Consider the following 15,827-nt stretch of genomic DNA (forward strand, 5'->3'; position numbering starts at 1 on the left):
GTAGTAAGGGACAGGGGGACAAATTTATGCAAGGGCTTGTCCAATGGAAGTTACAAAAAAACTGAAAAACACAAGAAACAAGCATATACTCAGCTCTCCCGACTCCCTGCATGTATAGCTCCATAGCTCTGTCCTCCCTGCCCGATCTGTTTAGAAGCTGCAAGTCAGTCTGTATACAAGATATTAAATGCTGCAGCAGCCTGTAAACATCACATACAGGGAGTCCCAAACCTCCAGCTTTCTTTATTATCTTTGAACACAGGTAACTTATGTTTTTTCATTATCTCAAACAAGCCCTTTACGGCTAGCATTTCATCCACCAGTCTTATTAAACAGGACACTGGAATAAAGATGCGCATACCTCTTAATAAATTAGGTGCAGCTTTGGCTCCCCTGCACCTGAACAGAAATCTACACCAGCTAGGAGCTGCAGTACATTTGCATTATAATTTAGGCCAATTTCTAGTGTAAATTGCCCCTCCCCTTAAGCTATGTCCTCTTTACTCACCAGTTTCAACAGTGCTGAGATAATGGAAAAGTTGCACATTTGGGGCCAAATATGGCATGCTCCAAAATTTGTGATTTTTTAATGTCAGTATTTAGTGCAAAATGTTTGCTAAATCTTCCTTAAAGGGGTTGTCCCGCGAAAGCAAGTGGGGTTATACACTGCTGTATGGCCATATTAATGCACTTTGTAATATACATCGTGCATTAAATATGAGCCATACAGAAGTTATACACTTACCTGCTCCGTTGCTAGCGTCCCCGTCACCATGGATCCGTCTAAATTCGCTGTCTTCTGGCGTTTTTAAATGCGCTTGCGCAGTCCGGTCTTCTCCCTGGTGAATGGGGCCGCTCGTGCCGGAGAGCTGGTCCTCGTAGCTCCGCCCCGTCATGTGTGCCGATTCCAGCCAATCAGGAGGCTGGAATCGGCAATGGACCGCACAGAGCCCACGGTGCACCATGGGAGAAGACCCGCGGTGCATCGTGGGTGAAGATCCCGGCAGCCATCTTGGTAAAGGAAGAAAGAAGTCGCCGCAGCGCGGGGATTCGGGTAATTAATAAACTTTTTTTTTTTTTTAACCCATCCCTTGGGTTTGTCTCGCGCCGAACGGGAGGCCTATTGAATTAAAAAAAAAAAACGTTTCGGCGTGAGACAACCCCCTTTAAGATGTCTGGCTACCAGTTCCTTGAATTAGGAGATAATCTTTATCAAATGTAGGGAACTGCTCCCTTCCTGTCTGTTGATGTAAGCTACTGCAGTAGCACTGTTTTATATGAACTGTTAAGATTGGAACAGGGAAAAGAGGATCACCCTCACCGTCATTTGTAGTGGTTTTCTGTCGTTTTGGTCACTCAATGGCTCTACAAGTGGGCAGTGGGACCTAAAACCCCCTTAAGCATAATGTCTGTTCTAAACGCCGCCGGCTGCGCCTTTCGGTTTGGGCCATGTTGTGCATATGGACACAAGATTAGGGCCACAATGGGTATGCCTCTGAACACAGGACAAAGGGGGGTATCCATTTTGGGTGCAAATATTCATATTCATGTGCACTATAGAAAAAAAATCCTGTCTTTTAAATGGCATATTTGCAAAAATATGAAATTTTATTTTTTCTCCTCTAAATTGCATTCATTCCTGAAAAAAAAATTTGAGGTAAAAATACTCCTGACCCCCCTCAGTGAATACATTAAAAGGTGTAGTTTTTAAAATGGGGTCATTTGTAGGGGTATCTATCATTCTGACTCCTATGAGCCTTTCCAATCTTGGCTTGGTGTAGGAAAAGAAAATGTTCCTCAAAATGTTAATAATTAATGTTAAATTTGTACGTCTCTTAAATGGTTAAAAAAAACTGAAGTTTTTCCAATCCGCTTCCAGAATAAAGTAAACAGATGGAAATATATATCTTATCAAAAATGTGTACAGTATGTTTGGACATCTTTGAGATATTGCAGTTGAAAATGTGAAAAAAGGACAATTTTTTCAAAATGTTCCCAATTTTGGTGTTTTTAATAAATATGCACAAATTCTATCGGTCTATTTTTACCGCCTAAATGAAGTACAATATGTGGCGAAAAAACAATGTCAGAATCACTGGGATATGCAAAACCTTTACGGTGTTATTCTATGTCAAAGTGACACATGTCAGATTGCCAAAATTTGGCCTGGTCATTAAGGCGCAAACAGGCTTGGTTTTTGTTTATGTGCCTGACAGTCATCCTGGGTACAGGTACCTTTAGGCCCAATGTCCACGGCGCTAGCGACATTCCGCCACAGGGGAGGAGGGGGAGCACTGACAGATCTCCGTGGTGAGCCTATCTAACAGATAGGCTCACCGTGGAGAATCGCAGCATATCGCAAAATGCCATGATTTGAATCCCGTAAGCGGAGAATTGCTCTGCTTCTCTGCTCGTGGACGCCAGGGGTCCGTGCTTTCCTTAGTTCTCCTATAGAAAGCGTTCACTGCAGCTGGATTATCGCCGCAGATAACGCAATGACGACGCACCCGTGGACAGGAGGCCTTAGGCATATTTAGCTTTCATCTGCGGAATCAAAGCTGCTTCTTCCTGGACCGATAGCCCTGGCAGCCTGCAGCGCACCTCCTCACAGTCCTACAGCTTCATTTGACACCTTGTTCTATTTGCAGCTTCAAGGATTTGGAGCGTGTCTTCTGCGCCAAATCATGGGCATGCACAGTAACGCTTTACCATGCACTGGTCACATGCTGGGCAGCTTAGCAGAAAGCAGGCGGACCCCATTATAGTCAATGGGGTCCGTTTGGTGCTGTTCTGTCATAAAACAGACCTGTTTGGCCAGAGAATTGTTTACACGTGGGGGGATTGGTGTTCACCAGTAGGAGACCTCGCAGCGCACTGTATGCCACGCGTTTAGGCCGTGGCAAACAGGGTGACAGAGTCGCACAATTTTCTCATGATGTGACATCGCTACAAATCGCATGTATGTAGAGCCCATGATTTCCAGTAGGTTCTTTCACACGGTACTGATGTATCTTGATGCCACCAGGAAGTAGTGCTGCAGAGAAGACTGACAGCCCGGTGGTGCCCCCTATACCTGATAGGCTGAATAGAAGTCTGCCCTCCAGGTCCTGGAAGGTGAGTATGATCCTCGTGTTCCAGTTCCCGGCCGACCATTCTCCTCGCCGCAGCTGCAAGCGCCTTCCCTGTCGGCGCTCTAGGAGGATGCAAACCCCTCTGTGTGGCAGCGGCAGGCGCAGAGCAGGGTCGCCAGCACAGACGTCACAGCGCTGTGACCAGCGGCGGACAGGCCCCCCTCCCCAGAGAGGGAGCGCATGCAGGGAGGCAAATGCCCTGAGACAGTCACAGACCTGTAAGACCCAGCCGGCTAACCACCGCCCTGGAGCACTGGCCCGGGTAACAGAGAGGGAGCGCAGGCAGTGATGCAACAGTGGCGAGACAACCGGCTTACAGTGGTGCAGCAGAGCGCCATTGCAGGAACAGTGACCCGGCTAACAGAGAGGAAGCACCTTGGAGGACCTTGTGGTATTCCGCCAATCAGGAGCTAGGGGTGTGAGAGGGGCGTTCCTCCTGTCAAACCCCTAGCTTCCGGTGGTGTCAAGATACACCAGTACCCTTTCACACAAGTGATGTTTTGTAGGCTGCAACATTGCAAGACTAGAAAATTGTGCCATGCTCCATACAGCTGTGATTTGCGATGTTTTGTAGCCCATGTTTTCCTATGGAGCATCCTCGTTTATCGCATAGCACAAACTTGTGATTTCCGTGCGCTGCAATATATTTTTAACATTAGAAACTCCTATTAAATGGCGTCTAGAAGCGACAGGATGCACGATTTTTCGCAAGAAAAAGCATCACAAAATCGCGTGTACAAAACTGCGAGATCGCCGTCGCCCGTGTGAACGAGGCGCTCTGAGGGGCATGGAAAAATAGGACATGCAGCGATTTTTTTTTTACCTCGCTGTAGGGAAAAAAAAAAAAGCAACCCGCCGGTGCGCGGCCAGAACCTGTGGGCACCAGCCTTACATGTAGATGGCTCCTCTGCTCCACTTGTTACAAGCAGTGAAGGCCAGTGCCCGGGAACCTACGGCCGGCGGGCACCGCTACAGACCAGCAGCCGGAGCTTGCCCGGCCGCCATGCCCCCCTCCTCCCCCCGAGGACTGTGCGCTACAGGTGGGGGACGGCCCCAGCGACAGGCCTGTCCCCGCCTCCCCCGCCGCCGCTCGTCCTGCTGGTGACCCCGCCGCCCCGCTGCATTGTGGGATGGGGGATCAGAGAAGGCGGCCCGGGATCTGATGGCGGCTGATCCCGTCCCGTTCAACTGGAGGCATGTGACCTCCTTCACCGGCCCGGTCCCCAGCGCCAGGCACGGGCATCGCGCTGTGGTCATCCGGGAGCTGATGATCATCTTTGGGGGAGGTAACGAGGGGATCGCGGAGGAGCTGCACGTCTACAACACAGGTGAGGCCGCCGAGAAAGTTCTGTGCACGTCACATAGCCCTGCAGCCTGGCACGGGGCATCAGGGCATCGTCACTTGTCCCTGCAGCCTGGCACAGGGGCATCAGGGCACCATCACATAGCCCTGCAGCCTGGCATGGGGCATACCAGGCACCATTACATGTCCCAGCAGTGTGGCACAGGGGCATCAGGGCACCATCACTTGTCCTTGCAGCCTGGCACGCGGCATACCGGGCACCATTACATGTCCCTGCAGCCTGACACAGCATCAGTGCACCATCACATGTCCCTGCAGCCTAGCATGGGGAATATTGGGCACCATCACTTGTCCCTGCAGCCTGGCACCAGGGCACCATCACTTGTCCCTGCAGCCTGGCACAGGGGCATCAGGGCACCATCACATAGCCCTGCAGCCAGCCCGAGGGCATACCTGGCACCATCACATGTCCCAGCAGCCTGGCACAGGGGCATCAGGGCACCATCACATGTCCCTGCAGCCTGGCATGGGGCATACTGGGCACCATCACACGTCCCTGCAGCCTGACACGGGGGCATCAGGCCGCCATCACATGTCCCTGCAGCCTAGTATGGGGCATATCAGGCACCATAACATTTCCCTGCAGCTTAACACGGGGGCATCAGGGCACCATCACATGTCCCTTCTCCCTGGCACAGGGGCATTAGGGGAACCTGACGTGTCCTTGCAGCCTGGCATGGGGGCATCAGGGCACCATTACTTGTCCCACTTGCTGGACCAACTGTCATTATTGCTCATGCATGGTCTGCAGGGCAGCTGGTGCTGTGTGTGGCACCATGATAATGATGCCACATCCTTCCTCTTCCATGCCACTCACTGCTGGTGCTCAACCTTCTTGTACCCAACTTCCTTCGCCGCTGCTTCCTTGGACGGTTGTGGATTGCCACTTCACCTCCATGCCCCATTTACCTGGCAGTAGAAGAACTGGCATAATTGACAACCCTGCCCGGCGCAGTGGCACTATATCTCATCTCGCTGCAACATTCTGGTAGAAACAAAGTTTAAAACAGAGTAATATTCCCATTCCCCTCCCCCACCACTGCCATGCCAACGCTTCCCTGCCAATCTCTGTGGGCGTAGCTCCAGTGGTGATTCTAATAAAGTCATCGATGTAGCCAGTGACCGATTGTAGCAGTCACATGTCACGTCATTGCTAGAATTAGAGGTGTGGAGATTAGCGGTGCCCAGGAAGTGTGGGTACAGGAGCAGTGGGGGCGGGGTAAGGTGAGGACTACGCCTTTGTTATAGCATTTTAAGGGCTCATCGGTGTTCTGGTTTTCTGTTCTGCTGTTGTGTCAAATGGGAATGTACGGTTCACATTTACTTCGTCATGGCGCTTTCTGAGCTTTGGTTGTGCTCAGCTTGGTTCTCATCCAGCTGCATATATAATATATATATATACTGTGTATATATATATATATATATATATATATATATATATATATATATATATATATATATATATATATATATATACACATATATATCTATCCCTGCACTATTATATATAATAATAGTGCATACTTTGTTTTTTTTTTTTGAAGGTTTCTTCTTTGTTGTCCTTTCAAGGCTAGGAATTGCGTTTTCCTGCTCCGTAATGGGAACAGAAGAGCGAAATCCCCGGGATGAACGGATCCGTCTCGTGACGGAACCAAACTGTGCGAATGGATCTCATTGACTAGAATGCGGTCCGTTCGCTTCCTGCACCTCTCCCACATTTCTGCATGCATGACCTTTTTGTCAGGCATTTCAAGTCCGATCTAAACAGAACCTGCGATGCGGATGAGCCCTAACCGATCCGAGCAGAAGGGAAGAAAGATATAAGACAAAATGGATGTTATGGAAAACATACTGCTAGAAAAAGTCCCATTTTTTGATAGATCTGTCTACTGAATCCATTCGAAGAGCAAAAACTATGGTTTCCACCTGGTTCCGTTTTTAACTCCACTTTGCTATGTGTTTCATAAAAAAAAAAGTCTTTTTAAAAATAGAAAGCAATACGCCGATGTGAAGGAACCCGTCGGCCGGGCGCACCTGAGCGGGCGTAATACGCAATGAAATACGCTCGAGTCAAAATACATGAATCCATTCACTCCTCATTGGGTATAAAAAACGACACGTTCTAGTCACAGCATATCACGCGCGTTTCGCCCTATTGTTCTCTATGGGTGTGGATGAAAACGCTGTACATACACAATTACACGCACTGCGTATGTGCGGCGTTTTATACGCATGATGCTAGAAAACAAAGCAAGGAAAGTGTAAAAAAAAAAAAGGAAGTAACCAGCAGCCGGTGCAGACCAGCGTGCGTGAGATGCAATGCCATGCGCAGGCATACGTAATGTCAGTCGCGGTGATCACAGCCCCACGTGCTGTTAACACGCTGCGTTTTATACACCGTGTTTACCATATGTGAGCCTGGCCCTAGCCCCTTGTGAAAGACTTTAGCCGGCTGCTCCTCTCACCTCACAATCAGCCCCTCACTGAGGCGTCCATCCCTCACCTGGCAACCACTACTAAGCACTATGGCCGCCGGTCAGGTGGTGCGCTCACTTCCACAGCACCTAGTAACGGTTGCCAGGGGAGGAATGGATGCCTTGGTGAGGGGCTCATTGTGAGAGGAGCGGCCGGCTGAAGCCACCTGCAGACTCACATTTGATTTTGAGTCTAAACCCGCACTAATGGTTGGTGATGCGGAAATGCTGCGGCTTTTGCCACGTAATTTTCTGCGATGGATACCGGCAGAATTGTCGCTATGTGTAAACAAACCTTTAAGAAGACTTTCGCAAGAAACTGGCATTCCTTGTCCCACTTGTCCAAGAGCTGCTGAAAGAGCGAAACTGCCCCCGTACCGCGTGTCAGTAGTCCAAGAGATGGACTTGTAGACACGCGTACGGTATTATTTATGGTTGACTCCCTCAAGGACACGATATGGTGGGAGGGTGCTGCCATTACCAATGCTACCGTACTGATGTCTTCACCAATATGCAGGCTCGCATACAAAAGTGCTTGGATGCTGGAGGCCATTTTCAGCATCCGCTCCAGGCTGGTATTGTTTGGCGACATACACGGTAACGCAGATCCGTTCTCATAGGGAACCGGACAAAAATGAAAGTGTGATTGAGTAATGTTGGGGGTTCCTAGCAAGAGAGTCTCCCTGTATACGGCCGGGCATACACAACGGTACGATTACCGCATATTACATGGGCGCTGTGCGGTAACTCGCAGGCAATCAATTGCGTTGTCTTACGCAGTTCCTCTTATGTTAGCGTCTTGGAATTGCGTAATACACAAGCACAAAAAAGAACACCGCATGTTCTATTTTGCCGCGCATATATGCGCATAAGAGCCTATTCCCTATGGACACATATATACGCTCACCCATGCACAATGACATTGGTTATGGGGGGGTGTATATGCGCCGTCAATTCGCAACAGGACAGAAAATATAAACAAAACCCAGGTGGACTGCGCATAACTGCGTGCGTGAGATACGCTGTCGTGCGCAGTACAGTTTTGCTGCCCTATGCGGCAGTTCGCCAGCTCCACAGCGGTAAGACGCTGCATGACCCAAGCAGTGTTTTTTGTGTGAGCCCGCTTCAGTCCAACAAGGTGTTTGGTTGTCATCATTCCCCTTCTGCTTCCTTCCAGCTACGAATCAATGGTTCCTCCCGGCTGTGAGAGGGGATATACCGCCTGGTTGTGCTGCTCATGGACTTGTATGTGATGGAACGAGGGTTCTGGTTTTTGGAGGAATGGTGGAATTTGGAAGATACAGCAATGACCTCTACGAGCTGCAGGTATGACAAGTCTCTCCTGTGATATAGAAATGGAGTCGCACAGGTAACTATGGGATGCATTTAGAAAAAATGTTTCTATGTAAAAGTGGGGGAACTGATGAAAAGGACGGACCGGTGTGAGCGTGAAAACTATATACTTTGAAATCAATGGCAGCTGTGCCTGCATTGCCAACCCTGACCACTGCGGTGTGCATGGAGCTGTCAGGCCAGATACCAGCTGATCACTGGGGATCCCAAGCAACAGACCCTTGCTCATCAGCTATTAATTACCTAGCCCGAGCATAGTCATCAATAGTTCACTCCCATAAAACCCCTTTAAGCTGAAATCCAGATAATGGTTCAAGCTTTGTGAATCTGCGCCAAATATGAAGTCATGTGCCATGTAATAAATTTTGCACAAATCACTCAAACTTTTTTTTTTCATTAGACTGGCATAAGAAACAGTTTTAAAGAGTTTGTCCAGTTACTGGAAACACTCCCCTGTGCTAAAATAACTAAAAGATCACTACTAGAGATGAGCGAGCGTACTCGGATAAGCACTACTCGCTCGAGTAATTGGCTTTATCCGAGTATCGCTGTGCTCGGGTCTAAAGATTCGGGTGCCGGCACGGAGCGGGGAGCTGCAGGGGAGAGCGGGGAGGAACGGAGGTAAGATCTTTCTCTCCTTCTCCCCCGCCCGCTCTCCCCTGCTCCCCGCTGCGACTCACCTGTCAGCCGCAGCGGCACCCGAATCTTTAGACCCGAGCACAACGATACTCGGATAAAGCACATTACTCGAGCGAGTAGTGCTTATCCGAGTACGCTCGCTCATCTCTAATCACTACTTAACCTTCCTACGTCATTGTGATACAGCGTTGCAGCCCCGCTTCGGTCCCAGTGCTTGTTATGGCAGATGATGTCAGCGGAAGCCACCTGACCATTATATCTAATTGGAGGCTGAAGTGTCAGTGTCCGTTTTTTGCCATCAACACTTGCGTACTGGGTGCTGTGATGCAATTAGTTCAGGACAGTGGCACTGTAGCCTCTGGCTTTAACGGTCGGGTGGCTTCCGCTGACATCATATGCCATAGCAAACACTGGGACTACAGCTTGGCTGCAGCACTGGATCATGACGGCAGAGGACAGGTTTTGTAGCCCTCATGCACTTCTGTGGGAGTTATTGAAACACTATAGAACAGCAAGTTTGGCAGTTTCCATAATGCCCGCCACCAGTGTCCAAGGCATATCAACTAGTATTCCAATTTCAGCCAAGCAAAACTTTGTATTCCAGTGTATTGTGTCCGTCATTGTTGGCCTATTAAGCCCTGCCACGGGCATGGCTTAATATGCTTGAAAACCTGGTATACCTGGACTGCCATAACAACCAATTGGCACCCCACAATTGTGTCACAGTGGCACCGATGAGATGCAGGAGGGAGCCCCTTCCTCTACCTAACTATCTAGATGCTGCATTTAGCATTGACTACAGCATATGAGGGGTTAAATGGCTTAGACTAGTGTTAGCTAGCCCATGCCATCCCTGCCCTGTAATAGTACAGTGTGATTCATGAGCTACCTGCTTGCCTTACTGTATTATTTTACTGCAGGGCACTAAGGAGTTCGGAAATTATACTAAGATGATGACATAAATTGTCAAGGCTGTAAAATGTAACCATATTACAGTTATTGAAGGGGTATTCAAGTCACTTGTGTTCTATCTCTGGCAGTCCCATAGGGATGAGTGAGTGGCGGTGGCATGCTTGGCTGCTGCTTCCTTCAGTTTCCTGCTCATCTTGGGGGTACAGTGGTAGATGAGGCCCCTAAATTGATCAGACATTTATGATCTGTCCGGTGGAGGGGTAATAAATGAATATTCTGGGAATACCCCTTTAAGGGGATGAATATTAATTCTTTCTTTTCTTCTTTTTTTTTTTTCTTTCTTTCTTTCTTTAGGCAAGTCGTTGGCTATGGAAAAAGTTAAAGCCTCACCCTTTACCCAGTGGCTCCCTGCCCTGTCCTCGTCTTGGGCACAGTTTTTCTCTCCATGGCAACAAATGTTACTTGTTTGCTGGTCTTGCCAATGAGAGCGAAGACAACAATAACAATATTCCCAGGTACCTCTGTGTGATAAATGTTATTTATGTCCAGGTATCATTTGTTATGTTGTTCACCTGTCCTGTAGATCATTTGGATAGTATAGAATTGGCACATGTGAAGTCTGCTTCATTATATTATCAAAGGCTTCAATGCCGTGATATAGTTTATTTATTAAACTATGTTCCATATTTTTCACATTGAAGGTATCTGAATGACTTCTATGAGCTTGAGTTACGCCAGGGAAGTGGAGTCGTGGGCTGGAGTACACCACAGACCAAAGGGGCCGCTCCGACCCCACGGGAGTCCCACTCAGCAGTGATATACAGCAAGAAGGATCGTGGAAAATCAAAACTATATATTTTTGGAGGAATGTCTGGATGTCGACTCAGTGACCTTTGGGAACTAGATATTGGTGAGCAATCCACACAATCGTATAGCAAGAACTGTCAGTGACTGTGTGGGTAGGGAGCAGCAGGGCTCGCTCTTCCTCTGTGAGTTTTAGTTGCTTTTGACCCCTTTAGGCTGCCTGTCCACGGGCGATGATAAATCGCCTGTGGATCACGCTCTGCAAAGCTTTCCATAGCGTTGCTATGGAAAGCGGAGCGCCAGCGCCCATGAGCAGAGAATCCTAACGATTCTCCGCTCGCAGGATTCAAATCGCGGTATGCTGCGATTGCTGCGATTCTCCGCAGTAAGCCTATCTATCAGATAGGCTCACCTCGGAGACCTGTCAACGCCCCCCCCTCCTCCCCCACAACGGAATATCACTAGTGATATTCTGCCTCGGCCGTGGACAGGGGGCCTAAGGCTTAAAGGCATACATGTACATCCTGTCGAAGTGAGGTCTGTGTGGAGTGGGCCCAGAAGCTGACCCTGTTCCATACACTGCAAATGCTGGTTGTGTCTGACAGCTGAATTGTGCTCCCAACAGCTGATCAAGGCTGTTAACTCATTCAAATAGCCTTTAAATAATGCAATGAGATTGCAGAGCAGCGTTTGGTTGTCGTGGCAGCCCGAGGCCTTCCAGGCCTGCCTTGCAAAGTATTTCCACTTATTAAGACAAGCCTGCGGGCTGTCCTAATTGAAGGCGGGCAGAAATGCCATGTACTGCAATGCTGAAGTATTGCAGTGTATGGTATAAGTGATCAAACAATTGCAGGTTCAAGTATCTTATGGGGACCAAACAAAAAGTTAAAATAGGTGAAAAAAGTGTTTCATTATTGTTAAAAAATAAAGGATATTAAAAGTTTAACCACTTCCCATTCCCATATTTATAAAACAAAAAACCCTAAAGATGTTTGTTACTGCTGCATCCATAAATGTCCAATCTATCAAAGTAATGCACTTTTCTTATCCCCACGGTGAATGTTATCACAAAAAAATACACAATGCCAGAATTGCGCTTTTATTGGTCACTCCATCTCCAAGAAAAAAAAAATGAAATAAAAAGTGATCAAAAAATCCAAAATGGTACTAATAGAAATTACAGGTCCCCTCCGCAAAAAGCGAGCCCTCATACAACCTCATCGATGGAAAGGTGAAAAAGTTATGGCACTCTGAAGATGGCGGCAAGAAAACCCAAAAACTTTAGGCCGGCTGCACACGGCCATGATGGACTCCGCTGCGGAATTCCGCGGCGGAGCCCGTCACAGCGCCCCCCAAGAGACCCCAATACTTACCTGCGAATCCGGTGTCCTACGTCCCGCATGACGCTTCGGCGTGACGTGCTGCAGCGTCATGTGACACGCCGGCCACGTCACATGACACGCCCACAGCGTCACATGACGCTGCGGCATGTCATGCCGAAGCGTCATATGACGCGGCGGCGGTAGGCGGGGAAGTGGTTTCACGTTATCTTCCGCTGTGCTACAGCGGAAGATAGCGTGATGGACGGCTTCCATTGACTGCAATGGAAGCCGTCCGCACGTACACCCGCGGCAAATAGAGCATGCCGCGGGTGAGGACGGGTGATTTCACGGAGCGGAATTTCGCGGTGGAATTCCGCACAGTGAGCATTGTGCTATTAGGTTCAATGGAACCTAATAGCTGCAGGCAGCGCAGCGGATTTCTGCCGCGTAGTACACGGCGGAAATCCGTCCGTGGGAAGGAGCCCTTAATGTGATACATAAATAGTAGTATTGATAAATACAACTCGTCCGGCAAAAACCAAGCCCTCAGACAGTTACGTTGACAGAAAAATAAGGGATTTAAATAGCTTTTTATATAAAAATATTGAATCAACCCATAGACCCCAAAATATCACAGAGCTCCGTGTCTCCCCCTTTTGTCCTATACCGCTCTCACTGAGGATAGACCAGAAGAGCTGACAGCTGCTGGGATTTACTGGATGTTCATTTCATCTAGCTGACCATTCTGTAGCCCCGGCGGCATCAAGCAGTGCACAGGCCTTTATTATGTGACTTCTGTCTACCCAATCCCGTACCAGACAAGTGGCCATCATTCAGTGAGTCTGCTCTTGATTCACTCACTATCTCAAGAGTTGAACACCTCTGTGATCTGCTCTGCCCTACTTGTCATCTACTCCGCTGATCCGTGACAGCAGGAATTGGCACAAAAATAGATATGTGCATGCAGCTGCTTGTGTGATAGACAATGTATTGCATGTGGACAGCATTGAATACACTACTCATAGAGAGCAATAGGGCTCAACGAGCATAATATACGGGGAAATAGAATTGGCTTAAGGCCCATTTACACGCAACGATTATCACTCAAAATGAGTTCAAATGAACGATTTTTACGCAGTAATCGTTAGGAGTAAATGCGAAGCCATCGTGCTCTATTCATTCATTTATCTTTTATCCCTGAGTGTCAGCCTGCATAAAAATGGTCATTCGTTTGTGATTGTTTGCCATGTAAAACACAATGAGTACTTGTTTACTCATGCAGCAGAAGACAATGGGCAATCTTCACACTAATTAAAACCCTTCCTGGCAGAGTTCCCTTGCATAAACACACGCCCACCTGAGCAAACAACCTATACAGATTTACTTTAACTAATAAGGGAAATGCAGAGAATTTCCAACGATCTCTACATTTAAATGCTCAGCATTTTTATGGAAAAGAGTTGTTAATTTGTCGTTCATTAGTTCAAACAATATAATCGTTGTCTGTAAGTGGGGTTTTAGTTTAATGGCACTTAGGCCAAGCTGTTAATCTGTCTTGTGCGCTAGGATGTGGGGTTATATTGAAGGAATAGATTGCTCAGTGCATGACACAAAAGCCAGCCTTGAAAGAGTTTTTCTATTTTATCAATTAGCAAGTCTCACTTTTTTTGTCCCCAACGCATTTCTTAAGGCTGCATTGAGAATAAAAGCCTACAGGGTTCACTATCGGGGCAATAAGAGTAAGCACTTTTTACACCTGTATTGGGACTCCAGTAGATTTCTGTGTCCAGCTCTGTACTCTGATCTAGCGCCGCATATTGCGCTATTTCGTCTAGGATTTTCTGCCAGATTTATGCTGGAGGCTCCAAATGCAACATCTACAGACGTGACTTGGCCCTTATTAAAGATCACGCCTTTATATCTATAAAGTTTGGCAGAAAGGTTTAATCTGCCAATATCGAAGGTACTGGCAAGATGAAGTCCATATTTCATGTTTCACATGATTTATTCCTTTCATGCCATGCAGCATACGGCTTGGTAGACTTTCCCTGAAACTATGGGTGCCTTCAAAAAGACATGGATTGTGATGCCAGAAAAGGTGAAGCAAACACCTTCCTGGCTTACTTCTATTCTATTGCTTGTAATGAGAGAGGACTTAATTTCAGGTGGACAGGGGGGGGGAGGGGAGGGTAGTGGGGTGGGGGTCACCGATCATAAGAATGTGTTCGTCTATATATATAGCGGTATTTCCTCCTGTTATAATAAGCAGCAGATAAATAACAGCAGCTAAATGGTTAACTTGCTCAATATTATACACTAGTATGTATTAGCTTCTTCTTACACATGGTTCTCAGGTTCCGGCCGCCCTCCTACAGGCTTTTCTCATGAGCAGTTCTACATTCTAATAAGAGAAACTACTCCTCCCCCCCCACCTTCGCATTTTTAGGGCAATGAACACAGTATAAGTTTAATTTCTTCTTGCTTCTTGGAGATCACATGTTTTAGTAGTAAATTGCACCTTAAGGCATTAACATATGTTAATCATTAGAAACTAAGCCGGTCATGAATTCTTATGACTTTGAGGGCATGTATCTCTATTCCTACGTCATTTGGGGTATATATGTACCATGATGCTCTTAATAAATCTGAACATATTGCCTTTGAATACAGCTGTGTGTCTTTGGCTAGATCGGTGTGCACACACTTTTCAATAACCAATTTGGAACAGTACAGTAAAGTCAGAGGGATATGATTTCTCGTCCGTATCATTGGGGGCCACAGCCTAGACCATGGGATATAGCCACTGCCCTAGGAGGCGACACTAAGCAAAAAAAGTGTTAGCTCCTCCCCGCTGGCTATATCCCCCCTGCAGGCACTCAGCTAATTAGTCTTTAGCTTAGTGTCTGCTAGGAGGCAGACGTAGGAAAAGCTATTCGCGGGAATCCGGGGAGTCAGGGCTTTTCCCTGGCTTTACTGGCCTCCCGGGGGAGACGCAGGCAGGGGGTGTCTCCACCACTACTGCGGCGTCTCACCCAGAGAAGAAAAAGGGGCCCGACCATGCAATGCGCATCTGAGTCGGTTACCCGCCAGCCATAGGGCTCCCCCTCCCTGGAGTAGCGCACTGTCTGACGGTGACGCGTAGGGGGCAGCACTGCTGGAGCTGTCGACGTGTGGACAGGCTGTGGCCCCCAGAACAATACCCTGTTTGGGACTAAGCAAGGGCAGCATTCCACCTGGGACCCCACATGAGAAGCACCAGAAAATAGTCACTCGGGACTCCCTCCTCGCAGCGGCGGCAGCGGAAGACGCAGGTTACCTGGGATACGCGGCATCACAACTCTCGGACGGCAGAGAAGCAGCAGCGGCGGCAGTTTCTCCCTTGGCAGGGATAGAAGCGGAGCGGGGCAGGGCAGGACGCCGGGGCGCCGGCCGGCAAGCCACTTCCGGGCGCGGCGCTCCGGGGGGCGGAGCGCCGTCGTCACTGCCGGAAGACGTCACTTCCGGGTCACGGGGACGCTTCCCGGCCAGGCCACGCCCCCTCCGAGCGCGGCAAGCTTAAAAAGGGCAGCCAGGAAAAAGAATGGCCGCTCTCTGCAGCACAGCGTGTCAGCTTGCCTACACGCACGCCGGAGCCTGGCACTGTGCAGCTCCCCGAGCCCGCAGCAGCAGCCCTCCTGAGCAGCAGCCCTCCTGAGCAGCAGCCCTCCTGAGCAGCAGCCCGCCTGAGCAGCAGCCCGCCTGAGGGGCAGCAGCGCTTCTGAACGGCAGCCATCCAGCCATCCGGCTCTGCAGTGTCCCTCTGCTGTGGAGAAGCATCCGGACAGCAGCA

At 48.6% G+C, this 15,827-nt stretch overlaps 1 protein-coding gene across 1 annotated transcript in view; it reads left to right on the forward strand.

Annotated features, from left to right (window-relative positions):
• The first annotated feature begins 4,274 nt into the window (after positions 1-4,274).
• Positions 4,275-15,827, forward strand: part of HCFC2 (host cell factor C2) — a 55,721-nt gene continuing 44,168 nt past the window's right edge. Inside the window, exons 1-4 of the mRNA XM_066591438.1 lie at positions 4,275-4,459; positions 8,146-8,294; positions 10,227-10,387; positions 10,574-10,782. Coding sequence (XP_066447535.1) covers positions 4,294-4,459; positions 8,146-8,294; positions 10,227-10,387; positions 10,574-10,782 — 685 coding nt within the window. The 5' untranslated portion in view covers positions 4,275-4,293. The remainder of the gene's footprint in view (positions 4,460-8,145; positions 8,295-10,226; positions 10,388-10,573; positions 10,783-15,827) is intronic.

This window comes from Eleutherodactylus coqui, chromosome 2 (assembly GCF_035609145.1).
Source record: "Eleutherodactylus coqui strain aEleCoq1 chromosome 2, aEleCoq1.hap1, whole genome shotgun sequence".
Lineage (NCBI taxonomy): Eukaryota > Metazoa > Chordata > Amphibia > Anura > Eleutherodactylidae > Eleutherodactylus > Eleutherodactylus coqui.